This window comes from Ranitomeya imitator, chromosome 1, assembly GCF_032444005.1.
Source record: "Ranitomeya imitator isolate aRanImi1 chromosome 1, aRanImi1.pri, whole genome shotgun sequence".
NCBI lineage: Eukaryota > Metazoa > Chordata > Amphibia > Anura > Dendrobatidae > Ranitomeya > Ranitomeya imitator.
Window position 1 is genome coordinate 350,636,301 of NC_091282.1, and position 20,020 is coordinate 350,656,320.

The window sequence follows — 20,020 nt, forward strand, 5'->3', positions numbered from 1 at the left end:
GGGAATTTACACGGAAACCCTGACGTAAGCCCTTATCGGAGAATGCAGGATAAATGTGAGCTGAGACTTATTACGATTTTTTGGAGGTAGAATAAACAAATAGTAGACAAGAATAGTTCTTTTTTATTTTTGCGTGGATCACTGTGCAGTATAAGTGACAAGGTGGATTTATTCTTCAGGTCGGTGTGATTACAGCAATACCACATTTATGTTGTTGGTTTTTTTTTTAACGGTACTGAGAAATAAGGCCCCTTAACAACCGCCGTTAAAAGGCGTATAGGCGGTCGTTAAAGGGTTAAATCTGTTATCTTTCAATCTGGCTATTGTGGACATTTTTCTTTTCTTATTTACATACAATTGGGCTAAAAATCATTTTTGCAATTAGTTTTCATTAAAGCACCACTCTAGCATTTTGTTTTTTTTTTGTATCACTGGAGTGATGCTACTGACATAAGGTCCCTGCACCTAATAATTATACTCACCACCTGCCATCTTCAGCTCTCCCCGATGCCCCACTGGTTCTGCAGCAGCAACTTGTGACCGTAACCATTACAAGCTCTTAATACAAGTCTATGAGAGCCAGAATGAGGTTCTCATAGACTTACATTGAAAAGTGACCTCCGATTTGCTTCAGCAAACAGTGGAGTGATCCAGTAGGTCACAAACTGCTGAAGGCTGACTGGAGCGGCGCTGATAAAAGATGAAGATGGCATCTGGTAAGTATAATACCAGAAGCAGGGAACTTACATTAGAAGCACCACTCCTGTGCTGCAATTAAAAAAAAACAAACAAAAAAAAAAACGCTGAAGTGGTTTTTTGTTCCGATTGCCTTCCATAGCCAATGTAATAATAATAATAATCTATAATTATATAGCGCCAACATATTCTGCAGCGCTTTACAGTTTAACAGTTTCAAACGCAAGTCATAACTAACAACGTTAACAATACAATAGTTAAAGCAAAATAAACTACCCTGCTCGTGAGAGCTTACAATCTACTACACAGTCTATTCCTGGCTGCAGAATGAGTTATTGGGGTTTGGCCACATTATCTTTATTTTATCAGCTGTGTTGTGGATATGACGCTATGCCACTTACTATTATACAGGTATGACACATTCTCCTTCTACTCTTGTTAGTGTAAAATGTGGGATTATTTTTGTCAATAAATATCACAGTTTTCTGTCAGCTGTTCATTAAACCTGCAAAAGAGTGAAGCATGGAGAACCTGCTACAGGAGATTGCCAAGAAGGTGGCGCCGAATGGCTGATGAAGTGCCTAGCCTTTGGTACATCTGAGGAGAAAGAAAATGAAGATCACCCGTGCTATGAACAAAGCGGACCGGTCCTCTCTGTGCCAGCTGAAGCTGATTACCCAAGGTTCCTGCGGAAGAAGAGAAAAAGCCGGGAGCCTTAAAACCGCCGCCATACAGCCAGAATGTTATTGTGACCTGGAAGCCAGCACCACCTCCCCCGAGTTCCAAAAACTGTCGCAAGACTGCCAACGTCATTCCAGGGCGACTGGCAGTGACGCAATGTCTGGCACTCTTTCAACCTCATCTAGCCCTCATTGCAGTACAAGCGCAGCAGTGGCCCAGGGACCGGAGACAGCGCAACCCTCAACAGGTCCAGCGACGCTGAAGAGAAGAAGCCTGCAAGCAAGCACCTCAGTCTCTGTGGTTTCCTGATTACACAGGAGACTGGGGTCTGAGGATTAAGAAGAACTGTGATCCCAAGCATCAGAGCGGCCGTGCTCACACTCTAGTGGGTGCATGAGTGCCGGCAACGCTGAAGCTGCTGAACAGAACTTGGACAGCTCCAGGAGGCGTGACATTTTCAATGTGCCCCTGTCTGTTCCTCATTCCCTAGACTTTAAATGTAGTGATTTGTTTCAGCATATGGATTCCATATTAGAGGCTTGCCAGAATTTTGGAGGCATGGTGTGATATTCATATGATGAAGCATTCAGGTAGAAGCTCTCAGTTCATTCAAATATGAAATGGGGCTCTAAGGATATCGGTTTGTGGCTAAATTTGATGCTTCCACAGAGGCACATACAGTGCTTTGTGAAAGTATTCGGCTCCCTGGAACTTGTCAACCTTTTCCCACATATCATGCTTCGAACATAAAGATACCAAATGTAAATTTTTGGTGAAGAATCAACAACAAGTGGAACACAGTTGTGAAGTTGAATGAAATTTATTGGTTATTTTAAATTTTTGTGGAAATTCAAAAACTGAAAAGTGGGGCGTGCAATATTATTCGGCCCCTTTACTTTCAGTGCAGTGAATACTTTCGCAAGGCACTGTATCTATCAAACAAGTTGCAGGGCCTTTCAATAAAAGAGGTGTCTATTTTGTCTTTAAGGAAACTGGCTGCAAATGGATGAGTAATTGTTGTTTTCTATATGAATGTGCTTTCTGTGGAGGAACATACCCGATGTCAAAATGCTTCAAGAGAATTGCACAAAACAGCCTGTCACAAGGGAACAAATTCTTAAGAGTCTCGACGCCAATGAAACTGGAAAACATGCGTTCATGGCTCGATCTGTACCCAGACAAACGGAGCAGCCAATTAATTAATTATTGAAGGTTTTTAAAATGTATTTTTATCCCCTCATTTAAAGGGATAGGTTGCTTTTGGTCCAAGAATTTAAAATCTTTAGAATCATTTAAAGATAAAGCTAATGAAAAAATCATGAAGGAATTAGTAGCCAACAGGATTGCTGGTCCCATTTCATCACTTCCTTTTGTGAATTTTAGAGTGTCTCTGTTAGGCCGGGGTCACACTAGACCAGGGGTGTCAAACTGCATTCCTCGAGGGCCTCAAACCATGCGTGTTTTCAAGATTTCCTTAACATTGCACAAGGTGCTGGAATAATTCTCTGCAGGTGATTAAATTATCACCTGTGCAATGCAAGGAAATCCTGAAAACATGACCTGTTTGCAGCCCTCGAGGAATACAGTTTGACACCCCTGCACTAGACCGTAATACGGCCGAGTGCGACGCGATAAAAAATTGCATTGCACTCGGACCAATGTTAAGCTATGGGGCAGCTCCCACCAGCCGACTTTTTGTCGGCCATTTTCCTCGGTCCGAGACAATCGCAGCATGCTGCGATTGTCTCGGACCGAGGAAAGCTCTTGGCTCACTCGCACCCATATAAGCCTATGGGTGCGAGTGAGACAGCGCACAGCACTTGGATATCATCCGAGTGATGTGCGCTACAAGCGGAACCCAGCAATGGAGGAGATGGAGAAATTCATTTCTCCGCCTCCTCCGCAGCTGTGCTCCGATCCTCCCTGTGCGAGAGAATCGGAGCACAGACGCATGACACTCGGCTCCTGCTCTGCTGAGAGCAGGAGCCGAGTGTCATTAGCATATTGCATCCGATGCTCTCGCATCGGATGCAATACGCTAGTGTGACCCCGGCCTTAGGCTTAGTTCCTAAAAAAAGAGCCTCGGTCATTTAGATTAATTCATCACTTGTCCCATCCCCAGGGATCATCATTAAATGATGAAATTGATAAATATGTTGCTTCTGTTAAGTATTCTTCTTATATGATAAGTATAATAATATGACAATATGACAATTGATCTCCTCAGATCCCAGGGTAAAAATTCTCTATTCGCAAAATGTGATATAAAATCAGCTTTTAGACTCTTACCTGCCAACCCGTCCGGTTTTAACGCTTTCATTTTTTCTTCGAAGGTGAATTTTATTTTGACATGTGTTTACCTATAGTATTCTCTATTTTATGTCATTATTTTGAAACCTTTTTATTTGTTTATGTGTCACCCCAGGAGTTCAGGTACAACAGTAGTGCTGCCTTCCCCTTGGGGAGGGTAGTGCTTTGCCTGGAAACAAAAGTTATCTCTTTGGCAGGTAAATCACACACACACACAACACCTTCTGAATCCAGACCAGGAGGGGGAGCTCAAAACCCTGTTTTAGGGCAGCTTCCCTGAATAAAGATCCTGGTTTGGAGGAGGAGTCAGACAGTTGGTCCAGAGACCAGTGAGTGCAGTTGAGTCTGAGAGTGAACAGTGAAGGGAAAGGAGCGGAGGAGAGATTTTGGGGCTCAAGGAGGCTGCAAGTGGGCCTCTGAGGAGCCCAAGCGCAGAAACCAGGTATCGGGAGCCAGAGGCTAGAGTGGAACTGTAGGACACCTAGCAGAACCGGAGGGCACAGAAACTACACATATACTGCCCAAATTAAGCCTGTGGTACAGCAGCACCCTGGAGCCTGGAGTCACTGTGCAGAGACCCCAGAAGGAACGGCTCAAGCTCCCTACCATACAGGTACCTGTCCCAGGACAGGGGAAGGAACGGGACCTTGTTAGGACATTACAGACAGCAAGGGACTATAGCAAGCGCACAGTGGAAGGCTCCCAAACTGACTTGCCAAGGGGATTTCACTTGCTGCAACAACATCCCTCAGAGGACCCCTTTAAAGCAGCATCGGTCCCCCTATTGACCGAACACCATAGGTGGAGTCATGACAGACTTATTCACAATTCCCCTTTAAACACTGTTCCCTTTTACAGTGAGTCCCAGGGCCACGGATTGGGTCGCAGCCACCGTGAAATCCTCTTTAAAAGCAACCGGACCCGGTGCCAAGTACCCTGCCCTGGTGGGTGACTCATTTATTCAATGGGTAGTTGATTCTGAGGTTGGCTTAGGTAGTTCCCTACATTACTTAGATGATTTCTTATTTATTGGGCCAGCAGAATCTGATGTATGTTTAAAACTACTGAATAACTTTCTAGCAATAACTTTGTATTTTGGAGTCCCTATAGCAAAGGAGAAAACATTTTTCCTTGTGATAGGATAGAATTTTTAGGTATAGTCATTGACTCTCAGAAGATGGAGTGTAGCCTTCCTTATGATAAGCTAGAAAAGCTTATAGTCCTGTTAAAACATTTTTTAGCTAGAGATAAAGTTTTGTTAAAGAAGTTACAATCTCTTCTAGGTTTATTGAATTTCACTTTGCGCATAATCCCAATAGGGAAAGTATTTTCTAGATGGCTGTGCGATGCCACAAAAGGCTATAATTCTCACATTAGATTATGCAAAGCTGTAAAAGAGGATATATCAATTTGGCTGGAATTTTTATGTAAATTTAATGGTCATTCTTGTTGGCAGGATCAGTTTATGTAAGCAGATGCATTATCTCTAGTATGTGCCTCAACACCTAGTGTTGGTTGCGGAGTGTATTATAATGGCTATTGGTTGGCTGGTCATTGGCCTGATTTTCGTGACTTATGTGGAGTAGCTAGGAATTCCATTGTTCTTGAGCTATTTTCCATTTAATAGCTTTGGTCATTTGGGGGTCTTGTCTCATCAATAAAATAATTTTGCTTTATTCCACAAACCAATGTGTAGTATTAACAATTAATACTTTATCTTCAAAAATAATTGGGCTTTTAAAATGTTAAGGCATTTAGTGCTATATTGCTTAAAGCAGAATCTTTGGTTGAAAACTCAATTTAGAGACAGTAAATTTAATGTTATTGCATGTTCCCTTTCTCGCCATCAGTGGTCGGTTTTTCATCAATTAGTTGCTGCTGAAGCAGAAAAGGAAGGGATATCTTGCCCGAATCATCTCTGGGATCTTTTAAAGGAATAATCCTGTATTACATTAAAAAGTCTATTTCAAATAGAACATGGGCTGATTATTCAGCTGCGTGGTGGCAATGGACCAATTTCTGTAAAAGAAACGGTTTTGATTACTTCAAAACAGCACGGAGTCTGCTTTACATTTTGCACAATCGTTAATAGATACAGGTTTCTCATTTTCATCCATGTCTGAAATGTTAGCTGGGATATATTTCTTCTTGAAGCTACCGGGTGAGAATCCTCTTTATAGTATTTTCCTAGTGAAACAGTTATTAAAAGGGTCCAGGCACTGCTCTTTCAAAGCTGATGACAGGTGCCCAATCTCCATTGATCTCTTAATTGATTTATAGCAATCATTAACTGTGATATGCACAAACAAATACGAAACATTACTGTTTAGAGCTGCTTTTGTACTAGCATTTTTTTTCAGCTTTTAGAGTGGTTGAATTAATATCTTGTTCCAGTTTATTCAGTCATGATATAAAATTGCATAATTCTCATATTCATAAGACATTAAAAAAAACTGACCAATTAGGTAAAGTTTAGTAATGAGTGAGTGTGCTTGTCACTCGGGTTTTCCGAGCATGCTTGGGTGTTCTCCGAGTATTTTGGGCGTGCTCGTAGATTATGTTTGTGTCTCCGCAGCTGCATGATTTGCATCATCACTAGTAAAGGATGTAAAACTAGGCAAAATAATAATTTCTGGCTAAAGAATTTGTCAAGTGGTTAATTGGTTACAGGCTAGACCAGTCATCAAAGGCCCTGTGTTTCCTCATTTATTAAATGATGAACCTGCTATCGAATTTTAGTTAGTCTCTATTCTCGAAAAATATTAGTCTATGCTCAATAAATCAGAATTAAAAATTTCTTTAAGCATTCATTTATAGAATCGGTGCGGCTCGGATCGGTTTGTGTGACAATGAGATAATGAAGATTTGCAGATGAGATTCTAAATGATTTAAGCTCTATGTTAGAGAGGATCCGATGTTTCACTAATGTTTTTAAATACACATTTCAGGTCCTTTGATTGTGCGGATAATAGGACATTCTTTCAAATACTGGGCTCAGAAGAGAGCCAAGGTAAGAAACAACACCGAGAAATTATCATTTATTCCAGCTAATTTGCAAGTCTGGTGGCACAGTATAAGAAGAATGAGATGGTCTAACCTGCTAGAAAAAAATGGAGAAATTATTGGTTATTTGGCCAGTACCTGACCTTATAATAGTTCAGTTAGGTGGTAATGATTTAGGTAAAGCGAGCATTTTAGATTTGTTAGCATTAATGAAAAAAAAGCTTCAACTCCTTGTTGAAATGTCATTTTCATTCCAGTTGTTTTGTGTTCTCGGAAATCATCCCAAAGTTGATCTGGTCTAAACCAAACCTCTTGTTTATGGATCGGTTAAGGAAGAGAATTAATAAACCAATGTCAAAATGTATGCATTTATTGGACGTTTTTTCTTATAGGCATCTTAATTTGGAGGGCTTTACACCAGGACCACACAGAAGGGACTGTGTCCACTTATCGGACACAGGCCTTGATATTGTTAACTTAGACTTTCAATGATAGAGAATTGGCTCTTTGGTTTTAGGGGGTGGGTCACATCTTGTTGAGCTGTGGCATGTGGAATTGGTCTTACGGTCATGATATAATGGTTGTTATATTCATTTATGGTTATTTATTAAAATTTAAATCATTACTCTTAATAAACATCATGGTCTTTTCTGTATCCAACTTTGGTGTCCTGGTGTATTCTTTCCGTCGGGTATGTCTGAATGGGTTTTGTTTTACCATGGACTGGTCACATGTTCCGTCACCAGCAGCCATTTTGTGGACTAGAGAGCTGTGCAGTCTGAGGAAAACTGCACTAACAAGAGCAGAAGAACCTGTTATACCTGTATAACAGTAGTAAGTGGCACAAAGTCATGTCCACAAAACATCTGATAATGGCCGACCTCATTAACTCTGCAGCAAGCAATAGACAGTGTAATACAGCAGCTATAGAAGGCAAACAAAACCAACCCTTTCAATGAAACCCAGTAGCAAAAATTATTTTTAGCCCCAATTACATGCATCTTAAACAAAGTAAATCCTCACCCTCCAGCATCTTCAACGTTTTTCGGTGCCGCTCCGTTCCCGTGGCGGGATCTTGTGACAGTAACTTCCGACTGGCCGGAAGTCAGAAGCTACGTCACAAGCTCTCGATGCAAGTGTATGAAAGCCAGAATAAGGCTTTTATAACCTTGTAATGAAATGTGATCTCCGCCGCGCTCCATGAAAACACTGGAGCTGCAAGCAGGTAATTTTTCATCGGAGACCAACAGGAGCGGCGGCGAAAACAGATGAAAATGCTGAAAGTTGAGTATCATACAGGGAGCAGCTCACTTACATTTAAAGCAATAAAAAAAACCGCTGAAGTGGTGCTTTAAATAAGAAAAAAAATGGGGACACAGTTGGACATCCCTTTTAAGATGTTTTCACAAAAAGTGTATTACATCATTTAGAGCTAGAGTGTATGCCTACCTTTAAATAAATTAGATATTAAAGGGGTTGTCCTGTGAAAACAAGTTATCACCTATCCACAGAACAGGTGATTGCTTGCTGGCACCCACACTAATCAGCAGCATGAGCAAATTTTATCCCCGCTAGAATAATATGGCAATGCGCATCTTGACTGCTGCTCCATTCATTCCCTATTTTACTGCCTCTGTGCAGCCCCATTGAGAATGTATGGAGCGGCAGTCGGGAATCATTCCTGGCGCGCCATTTTGTAACAGGAATAACTGATCCCAATGACCTAGGAACACCCACCAATGATCTAGGGATAAGGGATAAATTGTCTTAAATGGACAACCCCTTTAAGGAATGACATATCTGTATGCTGTAAAATGTAGTACCGGAATTTGCATCATAAACATCAGCACTGACATCCTTAGTGTAAGTAAAATTACCTGCCCATGCACAATCACATCAATGCGAATCCCATAGACCTTTATTAGAATGCGGGCCTCTGTACCATTCATATTGTAATATTTGGCAAACCTGAGGGAGATAAAATACCAGAGAAGTCATAATGGAATAAAAAGAAAACCGTTATTAATAACATCTGTTATTTACTAGAATTATATTTATTATGAAACAACATGCAGAAACATTAAATGCAATAGTATATGATTTATTTTTATATAACACAGAACAAGATTTAGTGGTAACATGGGTGACATTTTGGAGTTATTAATGCTGCATTCCTACTATAGTCTTGCCATATAGCACCCTATGGTCTGCATTATTAATATATTTGATCTAATACTAGAGATGCCAGGAGTGATGAGGTACATAGAGGCCGCTCACACTGCAGTCCACCCTGTCCATCTGATCTAATACTGGAGATATCAGGAATGATGAGGTAATAAAGGGTTGCTCACCCTATCTTTCTGATCTATTATTAAAGGCACCAGGAGTGCTGTGGTAAGAATAATATGCTCACAATACTGTCCATCATGTCTTTTTGATACAATATTGGAGACACCATACGTGCTGAGATAAGAAGAAGCTGATCACACTGCTATACACCTTGTGATCTAACATTAGAGACAACATGTGTGCTGAGGAAAGCTTAGGCTGCTCACACTGATGTCTACTAGTTGTTTCTAATCTAATACTGGAAATATGAGGGGTGCTGAGATAAGTAGAAGCTGCTCATACTGCTGGACACCCTGTCTTTCTGGTCTAATACTGGAGATACCAGGTTTGCTGAGGTAAAAAGATGCTACTGATGCTACTATCCATCGTGTCTTTCTGTTTAACAACTGGAGGTTGAGGTGCTGAGGTAAGAAGAGGCTGCTCAGACTGCTGTCCTCCATCTGTTCCTGATATAATACTGGAGATACTATGGGTGCTGAGGTAAGAAGAGGCTGCTCACACCGCTGTCCTCCATCTGTTTCAGATATAATACTGGAGATACTCTGGGTGCTGAGGTAAGAAATGGCTGCTTACATTACTGTCCGTAATATCTTTTTGATCTAATATTGGAGGCACCAGGTGTGCTGTGGTAAGAAAAGGTTGCTTACACTACTGCCACCCTGTCTTTCTTGTGTAATACTGTAGATACCATAGGTTCTGAGGTAAAAGCGGCTGCTCACACTGCTGTCCACCCTATCCTTTTGATCTAATACTGCAGATACCATGGGTGCTGAAAATAAGAGGACACACACTAGTGTCCCCCTTGAGCATGTGCTTTGTGGTTGGCTTCTCTATCTGCTGAGCCACATAAATTACACATTTTCTTCTGGTGTTCATTATGTGGTTTACTTGCTTTAGTCTTTTTAGGTTGAAAGGTATTTTTGCTTATTCATGTGTCTGCCCAATCACCTTTTGAGTGCGGCTATATGTACTTTCACCCTGTTGGTATTTCCTGCTAGTGATATTCTCATTTGGATGTCCAGCAATACTGCTTTTATTTATGTCAGTCAGTGAAAGCCCAGCTAGGGTTTATATCTCTGTTGATTATGCTTTTCACCATGCACCTATCTTCTGTCTCTTGATTAGGAAGTAGGTAGCATATACCTTATATTTTAATTTTGTATTTAGTAGTTTGTTTTAACTCACTCTGGCGTCTCTTTCTATCTCGGCATGCCTTCCCTTCTGTTGGTAAATTGCACTCTGCTTTGCCCTCCAGTTCCTTAGGAGGAACGTGAAGCACTCTATGGTCTTTCAGGCAACATAGGTCCAACCTGCCATCATTTAGCTTGTTGTTAGGGCTATTCCAGCCCACGCAGGAACCGCTAGGGACTACAGGGTTAGAACCTCTAGTCTGTACAGGAACTGGCTGGGTCAATTGCAGTTTTTTAGTGTTTTACTTATTTTCCTGTGTGAGTTGTTACACAGTCATTACAATATGGTATCTCTAGATCACTGCAGTAAAGTTTGCTACGGCACATGCTCACAGACACCCATCCTAACATTATAAGCTCAAAGAGAAAAAGGGGCTTCCAGCATCCACTTAATGTTGAGATCAAAACATGACTTTACATTAGTCTATAATACAAATTTGCGGTGGGAGGGAACTAGTAGTACTGTCAGGATGGATTCCTGGAAATACAATTACCGGTAGGTCTAATTACCTTTTCCAGTTCACCACCTGACAGCACCATTGGAGGAATGCCAAAGCATGGTAATCTAGGGTGGGACTACTGCATGTAATACTTTTCTACCAAAAGCTAACTGCTCTGATGAGACATCTAGTTTATAGTGTCTGGCAAAACAGCCCTACAGATCTGCTCTGCTGAAGCTCCCCCCTCTCTGCCCATGATGTAACAATAGCTCGGGCTAGTAGTGAGTCTGGATTGCTGTGGAACACCGGACCTTGGCACAGAAGGTCCTGCCTCTTCGGCAGAAGAATAGGCCTTTCTATCGACATTCTGGATAGTAGAGAAAAGCAGCTTCTTTTGGGCCAAAAGGGAACCACCAAGATTACTGTTGCTCTTTCGTCTCGTATCTTCCTGAGCTTTCTTGGGATCAGTGGAAGAGGTGGAAAAGCGTACAGAAGACCTTCTTCCCAATGTTGAGACAAGGCGTCAACTCCCATTGCCCCTTCTAGGGGATTGAGAGAGAAAAATGCTCTGGTCTTTGCATTTGACCTGGTGGCAAAGAGATCCACTTGTGGTGTCCCCCACTGCTGGCACAGACTGCTGAACACTTCTGGATTCAATTCCCACTTTCTGGGATCTACTGGCGTTCTGCTTAAAAAATCTGCTACCTGATTTTTGGCACCCTCCAGGTGAACTGCCGAGATGGACCTGATGGATTTCTCTGCCCATCTGAAAATCTGGTCTGCCAGGTGCTGTAGAGATGGATTTCTCGGGCTTCCTTGGTGCCTTAAAAATGCCACCGCTGTCACATTTCGGACAGAATCCTCATGTGTCTGTCTCTTACTTGTGACTGGGCCTGGCAGAGCACTTACCAAATCGCATAAAGTTCCCTATGCAAATTGCCTCTTCTGAGAAAAAGAGGACTTAAACTCTATAGCGCCACCTGTTGGAAGTAGCGATCCTACAAGTCACAAACAACCCTTTAACGAGTCGTGCAATATGACTTAGGATAAAAGCCAAATCAATATCTCAATTCACAGACACGGTGTTTCAGGCTGTTGGCCCTCGTCAGTGCGAAGCATGAGAACTGATTTGGCTAGGTGAGAGGCTCTGGACTGGGGTCTAAGGGGTATCGTTTCTCCCTGAAATTTGATGACTTGGCTGACATCTCTGGACTCCACTTCCCTTGGTAGTATGTCCTTCCTATATGTCCGCCCCATCCGTACTGACTGGCGTCTGTGATAACAGTGACACAGGGATAGAGGATCCATGGAACTCCCACCTTCAGGTTTTCCGGGACGGTCCACCAGGTTAGGGACTTCTTTCCTGAAGGAGAAAGAATCATCTTCTTCTCCAGAGAATCGTGCCTTCTATCCCAAGATTTCATAATCTGCTTCTGTAACTCCCGTGAGTGAAATTGGCTCCACTTCACACAGGGAATACAGGCCGTCATTAAGCCTAGAACCCTCATTGCTTCCCTTATGGAGGAAGAGCTTTTTCTGAACTGGTATATGTTCTCGATTAACGTCTTCTGTCTTTCTTCTGGTAGAAAAGATGTTCTGGCGTTGGAATCTAATATGACCCCCAAAAATTTAATTCTGGAATTTGGAACTAGGCATGATTTTTCCAAATTCACAATCCACCCCAGATCCTGTAAAATGGAGAGGGTGAAGTTGCAATCGATCTTGAGAAGCTTCTCTGATCTCGCCATTATCAAAAAGTCATCTAAGTATGGTATTATGGAAATAACTTGATTTCTTAAGTAGGCTACTACCTCTGACATTAGTTTGATAAATATCCTGGGGGCCGAAGCTAGGCCGAAAGGGAGAAACTTGAATTGAAAATGATAAACTACCCCTCTGTTCATCAGGGCGAATCTCAGGAATTTCTGGTAAGAAGCGTGTATTGGGACATGGTAATATGCACTCTTTAGATCCAAGGTGCACATCACCATGTCTTTGTCTATGAGAGGTATTGTGGACCTTATAGATTCCATCATGAATCTCCTGTACCTTATCCACCTGTTCAGGGGGTTTAGATTTATAATCGTCCGGGAGTCTCCCGATGGTTTTTTATTGAAAATAGGTGTGAATAATGGCCCTTGCCTCTCTCTGAGATGGGTACTGGGACGAACGCGTCTACTTCTAACAACTCCTGGATGTCTGGCCACATAGGGGAGTTTAAGAGGGGATAAGATCTGGTTACTATGAACCTTTCTGGAGGAAGGCTGGTGAACTCTAATTTGTAACCTTGAGCAATCACCTGCAGAATCCATGGGTTTTTGGATATTTTCTGCCAACCCCCTAGAAATCTTTGTAACCGACCTCTCACTCTGATGTCATTTATTCGGTTTTCCTGAACCTGAACCCGGAAAGATGGAGTCTCTACCTTTCCCACCTTTGGGATAAGACCATCTCCCAGTTTTCCCTTTCCCCCTGTAGTCTGTCTTCTTACTAGGTCGGGATCTACGAAAGGGCTGGTGTTTTTTCAGATTTTCCTCAGGGAACCAATTTTTTTTGTCTGAGGCTTTTTCTAATATGTTGTCTAGAATAGGCCCAAACACTTTACCCCCTGAGAACGGGATCCCACAAAGTTTATTCTTTGATTGAATATCGCCCAACCAAGTCTTTAGCCAGATAGCTCTTCTCGCTGCATTGGATAAAGACTCGCTTCTGGCGGCGAATCGTACAGATTCCGCTGAAGCGTCCGCCATGAAACCTGTTGCGAGTTTTAATAATGGTAGGGATTTGAGGATAACATCTCTTGTTTTAGCCCTGAAATGTTCTTCCAAATCGTCCATCCATAAATGCATGGAACTGGTTACCGAGGTTGCAGCTATATTGGCTCGTATAATCTCCGCCGAGGATTCCCAAGTTCTCCTAAGCAATCCATCTTCTGCAGGGGTGGGAGGCTCTCCCTAAAACACAGAGATTTTGGTATTTACCTCCGAGCAAATGGGGGGATAAATAAGAAGCATTGTGGTATGGCTTTGAGTAGCCAACTCACGTGCCCCTGTGTTTGTTCTGGGCCCTCGGGTCTGCCTGTCTCTTCCATTATGAAGGAACATTAGCCGGGTGCTCCTTATCAGGATGGCCGGCGGCAAATACATCCCCATTCCCCGTTTGTTTTTACCTGGTTGATCCTGCCCTCCTCACCGCGTCCCATGCGGTGTGACTGTGCTGAAAGGGCCTCTCCTGAGGCTGGCGCTGCCGCTGGTAACTGCCCGCTGGCAGACTCAGATGAGTGCACCCTTTGCGGCCGGAAGCGTTGCGGCCGTTGTGCCGGAAGTGATGTGGCTGCCGAAGCCAGAGGCCGGAAGCAGCTGCTGCGCTAGAAGCAGCCGCCGTGGTTGGAAGCGCCCGCTCGCTGGAACCGGCCGCTGTGTTGGAGGCGAACGCCGCATGCACACAGACCAGCAGGCAGGCACCCGGACCGAGAGCCCCCGCCATGAAGGAGACGGACCCGATCAAGGAGCAGCACTACACTGGGGAGGCTGAGGGACCCCCATCGCAGGTATCAGCAGCAGATGTCTTGCGGTGGGGAAGGGAAAGGCTGGGCCCCCGATCTCCACCATCTGCACAGCACCATCGGAGGATAAGCTTGCCGTTCCTATCCACAGTGGGACAGGAAAAACACTGGTGGGTGGAGTAGGGAGGGGGCTTTTAACCGCTTGTTGTTCCTGTCCCACTGAGGGTAAGAAGGACGTCCTCCAACGGTGCTGTCAGGTGGTGAACTGGAAAACGTTTGTTCCAACACAATCTTTTATTACAAATGAATTTATTGGAAAGGATTTTTCAGAACAAAATGGGCTATTGTGTCTCATGGATCTGGACACTAGTAACAGATCTTTAATGGATACCAATTTAATTTCAACTTTTAAGACAAGAAATCCCTCCTATCCGGTGCACACAAGAACTGAATCTATGGAATGTTTCAAAGACAATGTGGAAAGGGACATATGGAATCTTGCATTGGAGTCCACATCTCGTTCCTACAAACATAATCTGTCAAAAAATAACGCAGTGCTTGAAATAAGTTAAAATCATATACCAGTATCATCAAGATGTCGGATAAAGGGGGATCTGTGGTGGTCTTAAATGAATCTGATTATGTGAAGGCTATTTATGATATGTTATCGGATAACAATATTTATCACTTATTAAAATCAGATCCCTTGTTGGAGTTTTCAAAAATTTGTAAATGCATCATTGATGATGGTCTCAGTCAGGGTTTTTCCACCAAAAAACAAGCTGAATATTTGTACATTGAAAATCCTGTTATTCCTATTTTACTTGCCTTGCCGAAAACACATAAGAGCATCTTCCCACCTCCCATGCGTCCCATAGTATCAGGGATAAGATCATTCAGTGAACATGTAGGAGAATGGTTAGACACAATCTTACAACCACTAGTTCAAAGAGTACCTGGTTATCTCAAAGACCCCAAGGATGTACTTAATATGCTCAACAAGGTTACATGGGATCCTCAGTGGTCATGGTTAATCTGTGACGTAGGTGCCCTATACACGTCCATCCCACACAAGATTGCCTTACATGCGCACAATTTAACATAACTATGGCACATATTGTTTGATTTGCAAATGTATATCATCTCTATCCTCCCTTATCCTCCCCTCTTTTGAAGTCCACTCTGTCCGCATCTACTCTCCCTCCAACCTCCAAGTGGCCATCATATACCGACCTCCGGGCCCAGCCACTGCCTTTATTGATCAATTCTCCACCTGGCTTCTTCACTCTTCTTCTTCTTCTGCTCACTTTCTCATCCCTGTCCTCCTCACCAGTCACCTATGTACAGCAACATGCGCACCCCCACAGAAACCTTGCACACCTAGACTCCCACACGCTCTCTGACTCTATCCTACCTCTGGCATCCATACCCTCACTCCACGACACAGACAGTGCCACTGCTTTCTACAATGCCACTCTCGCATCAGCTATTGACACGGTCGCCCCTCTCGTTCATGGCAGAGTGCGACGTATCAATAGACAACCCTGGCACAATAACACCACTAAAAAGCTCCGGCAAGTGTCCAAGGTTTCAGAGCGCATTGTAAGAAAACACATTCGCAAGACAACTTCACTGCATTCAAACAGGCAACACTCGCTTTTAAATCTGTTAAACAGGCCTACTTCACAACCCTCATATCTTCCCTATCCTACAACCCCAAACAGTTATTCAAAACCATTAACTCCCTCCTTCGCCCCCCCCCCCACTGCCCCCACCACCCCACCAACCTCCCTCATCTCTCCTGAGGACTTTGCCACACACTTTAACCCCTTTCTGACATTAGACGTACTATCCCGTCAAGGTGGGGTGGGCCCCTATGACCACCGATGGGATAGTACGTCATATGCGAACGGCAGCGCTCACGGGGGGAGCGCCGCCGATCGCGGCCGGGTGTCAGCTGCCTATCGCAGCTGACATCCGGCACTATGTGCCAGGAGCGGTCACGGACCGCCCCCGGCACATTAACGCACGGCACACCTCGATCAAAGATGATCGCGATGTGCCGGCGGTACAGGGAAGCATCGCACAGGGAGGGGGCTCCCTGCGGGCTTTCCTGACCCCCCGCAGCAACGCGATGTGATCGCGTTGCTGCCAGGGTCTCCTCACCTCCCGGCCTGCTACAGCCCCGGATCCAAGATGGCCGCGGATCCGGGTCCTGCAGGGAGGGAGGTGGCTTCACAGAGCCTGCTCAGAGCAGGCACTGTGAAGCCTGCAGTGCTGCATGTCAGATCGGTGATCTGACAGAGTGCTGTGCAAACTGTCAGATCATCAATCTGTGATGTCCCCCCCCCGGGACAAAATAAAAAAGTTTAAAAAAATTTTTCCAAATGTGTAAAAAAAATAAAAAAAAATATTCCTAAATAATGAAAAAAAAAAAAATATTATTCCCATAAATACATTTCTTCATCTAAATAAAAACAAAAACAATAAAAGTACACATATTTAGTATCGCCGCGTCCGTAACGACCCGACCTATAAAACTGGCCCACTAGTTAACCCCTTCAGTAAACACCGTAAGAAGAGAAAAAAAAACGAGGCAAAAAACGCTTTATTATCATACCGCCAAACAAAAAGTGGAATAACACGCGATCAAAAAGACAGATATAAATAACCATGGTACCGCTGAAAGCGTCATCTTGTCCCGCAAAAAACGAGCCACTATACAGCATCATCAGCAAAAAAATAAAAAAGTTATAGTCCTGAGAATAAAACGATGCAAAAATAATTATTTTTTCTGCAAAATAGTTTTTATCGTATAAAAGCGCCAAAACATAAAAAAAGATATAAATGAAGTGTCGCTGTAATTGTACTGACCCGAAAAATAAAACGGCTTTATCAATTTTTCCAAACGCGGAACGGTATAAACGCCTCCCCCAAAAGAAATTCATGAATAGCTGGTTTTTGGTCATTCTTCATTACAAAAATCGGAATAAAAAGCGATGAAAAAATGTCACGTGCCCGAAAATGTTACCAATAAAAACGTCAACTCGTCCCGCAAAAAACAAGACCTCACATGACTCTGTGGACCAAAATATGGAAAAATTCTAGCTCTCAAAATGTGGTAACGCAAAAAATATTTTTTGCAATAAAAAGCGTCTTTCAGTGTGTGACGGCTGCCAATCATAAAGATCCGCTAAAAAAACTCGCTATGCAAGTAAATCAAACCCCCCTTCATCACCCCCTTAGTTAGGGAAAAATTAAAAAAATTTATTTATTTCCATTTTCCCATTAGGGCTAGGGTTAGGGTTAGGGCTAGGTTAGGGCTAGGGTTAGGGTTGGGGCTAAAGTTAGGGTTGGGGCTAAAGTTAGGGTTAGGGTTTAGATTACATTTACAGTTGTTAATAGGGTTGGGATTAGGGTTAGGGGTGTGTCTGGGTTAGAGGTGTGGTTAGGGTTACTGTTGGGATTAGGGCTAGGGGTGTGTTTGGATTAGGGTTTCAGTTATAATTGGGGGGTTTCCACTGTTTAGGCACATCAGGGGCTCTCCAAACACGACATGGCGTCCGATCTCAATTCCAGCCAATTCTGCGTTGAAAAAGTAAAACAGTGCTCCTTCCCTTCCGAGCTCTCCCGTGTGCCCAAACAGGGGTTTACCCCAACATATGGGGTATCAGCGTACTCAGGACAAATAGGACAACAACTTTTGGGGTCCAATTTCTCCTGTTACCCTTGGGAAAATACAAAACTGGGGGCTAAAAAATAATTTTTGTGGGAAAAAAAAGATTTTTTATTTTCACGGCTCTGCGTTATAAACTGTAGTGAAACACTTGGGGGTTCAAAGTTCTCACAACACATCTAGATGAGTTCCCTGGGGGGTCTAGTTTCCAATATGGGGTCACTTGTGGGGGGTTTCTACCGTTTAGGTACATTAGGGGCTCTGCAAACGCAATGTGACACCTGCAGACCATTCCATCTAAGTCTGCATTCCAAATGGAGATCCTTCCCTTCCGAGCCCTCCCATGCGCCCAAACAGTGGTTCCCCCCCACTTATGGGGTATCAGCGCACTCAGGACAAATTGGACAACAAATTTTGGGGTCCAATTTCTCCTGTTACCCTCGGGAAAACACAAAACTGGGGGCTAAAAAGTAATTTTTGTGGGAAAAAATGTTTGTTTTATTTTTACGGCTCTGCATTATAAACTTCTGTGAAGCCCTTGGTGGGTCAAAGCGCTCACCACACATCTAGATAAGTTCCTTAGGGGGTCTACTTTCCAAAATGGTGTCACTTGTGGGGGGTTTCAATGTTTAGGCACATTAGTGGCTCTCTAAACGCAACATGGCGTCCCATCTCAATTCCTGTCAATTTTGCATTGAAAAGTCAAACGGCGCTCCTTCCCTTCCGAGCTCTCCCATGCGCCCAAACAGTGGTTTACCCCCACATATGGGGTATCAGCGTACTCAGGACAAATTGTACAACAACTTTTGGGGTCCAATTTCTTCTCTTACCCTTGGGAAAATAAAACAAATTGGAGCTGAAGTAAATTTTTTGTGAAAAAAAGTTAAATGTTAATTTTTATTTAAACATTCCAAAAATTCCTGTGAAGCACCAGAAGGGTTAATAAACTTCTTGAATATGGTTTTGAGCACCATGAGGGGTGCAGTTTTTAGAATGGTGTCGCACTTGGGTATTTTTCTATCATATAGACCCCTCAAAATGACTTCAAATGAGATGTGGTCCCTAAAAAAAAATGGTGTTGTAAAAATGAGAAATTGCTGGTCAACTTTTAACCCTTATAACTCCCTAACAAAAAAAATTTTTGCTTCCAAAATTGTGCTGATGTAAAGTAGGCATGTGAGAAATGTTACTTATTAAGTATTTTGTGTGACATCTCTCTGTGATTTAATTGCATAAAAATTCAACGTTGGAAAATTGCAAAATTTTCATAATTTTCGCCAAATTTCCATTTTTTTCACAAATAAACGCAGGTACTATCAAAGAATTTTTACCACTATCATGACATACAATATGTCACGAGAAAACAATGTCAGAATCACTGGGATCCGTTGAAGCGTTCCAGAGTTATAACCTCATAAAGGGACAGTGGTCAGAATTGTAAAAATTAGCCCGGTCATTAACGTGCAAACCACCCTTGGGGGTAAAGGGGTTAAAAATAAGGCAAGTTTCAAATTTGCAGTTAATTCCGCTGCGTATTGTCCGCAACCGCAAACACATGCAAAAATGCATGCAAACGTCTGGTAACGCAGCGTTTATTATCCGCATCAACTTACACATGATGGTAAAAAAACGCAGCGTTTGCATGCGTTTTACATGTGTTTGCGCTTTTTATGCGCATGCGTTTGGTATTTCCAAGAGGGTGTGTCTTTAATGGGCATGTCTTAATCAGTTCCTGGACATACGCAGTCCGAAGTACGCAAGCGCATCAAACGCATGCGTACGCAAAGACATATGTACGCATGCGTTCCCATAGACAGTAATGCTTTTTTTGCCGCATTCCTTGCGCTAACAACCGCATACGTTTCTAGGAGGCAAATTGACGCCTCTAAAATTACTACATGCTGCGTTTACCGTGCAAAACCACAGAAGACGAAACGCGGCAATACGCAACCGATCGCAGACTCATGCGTCCCTAATGTTAAATATAGGAAAGCACAACGCATGCGGATAATTGTGGAAGAAACGCTGCAGACACAACAGCAAATGTGAAACCGGACTTAGATTGACCAAACAAGGCAAATCTTCATTGTTCAACCACAACCCCTTTGTATAAAAGACCAATGCCCAAACCCCATAACCTCTCTCCAAGATCACTGAAGGGGGGCTTAAT

At 43.0% G+C, this 20,020-nt stretch overlaps 1 protein-coding gene across 1 annotated transcript in view; it reads right to left on the reverse strand.

Moving 5' to 3' along the window:
• P2RX2 (purinergic receptor P2X 2) overlaps positions 1 to 20,020 on the reverse strand; it is a 111,544-nt gene that overhangs the window by 22,260 nt on the left and 69,264 nt on the right. The window contains exon 9 of the mRNA XM_069745434.1: positions 8,568 to 8,658. Coding sequence (XP_069601535.1) covers positions 8,568 to 8,658 — 91 coding nt within the window. The remainder of the gene's footprint in view (positions 1 to 8,567; positions 8,659 to 20,020) is intronic.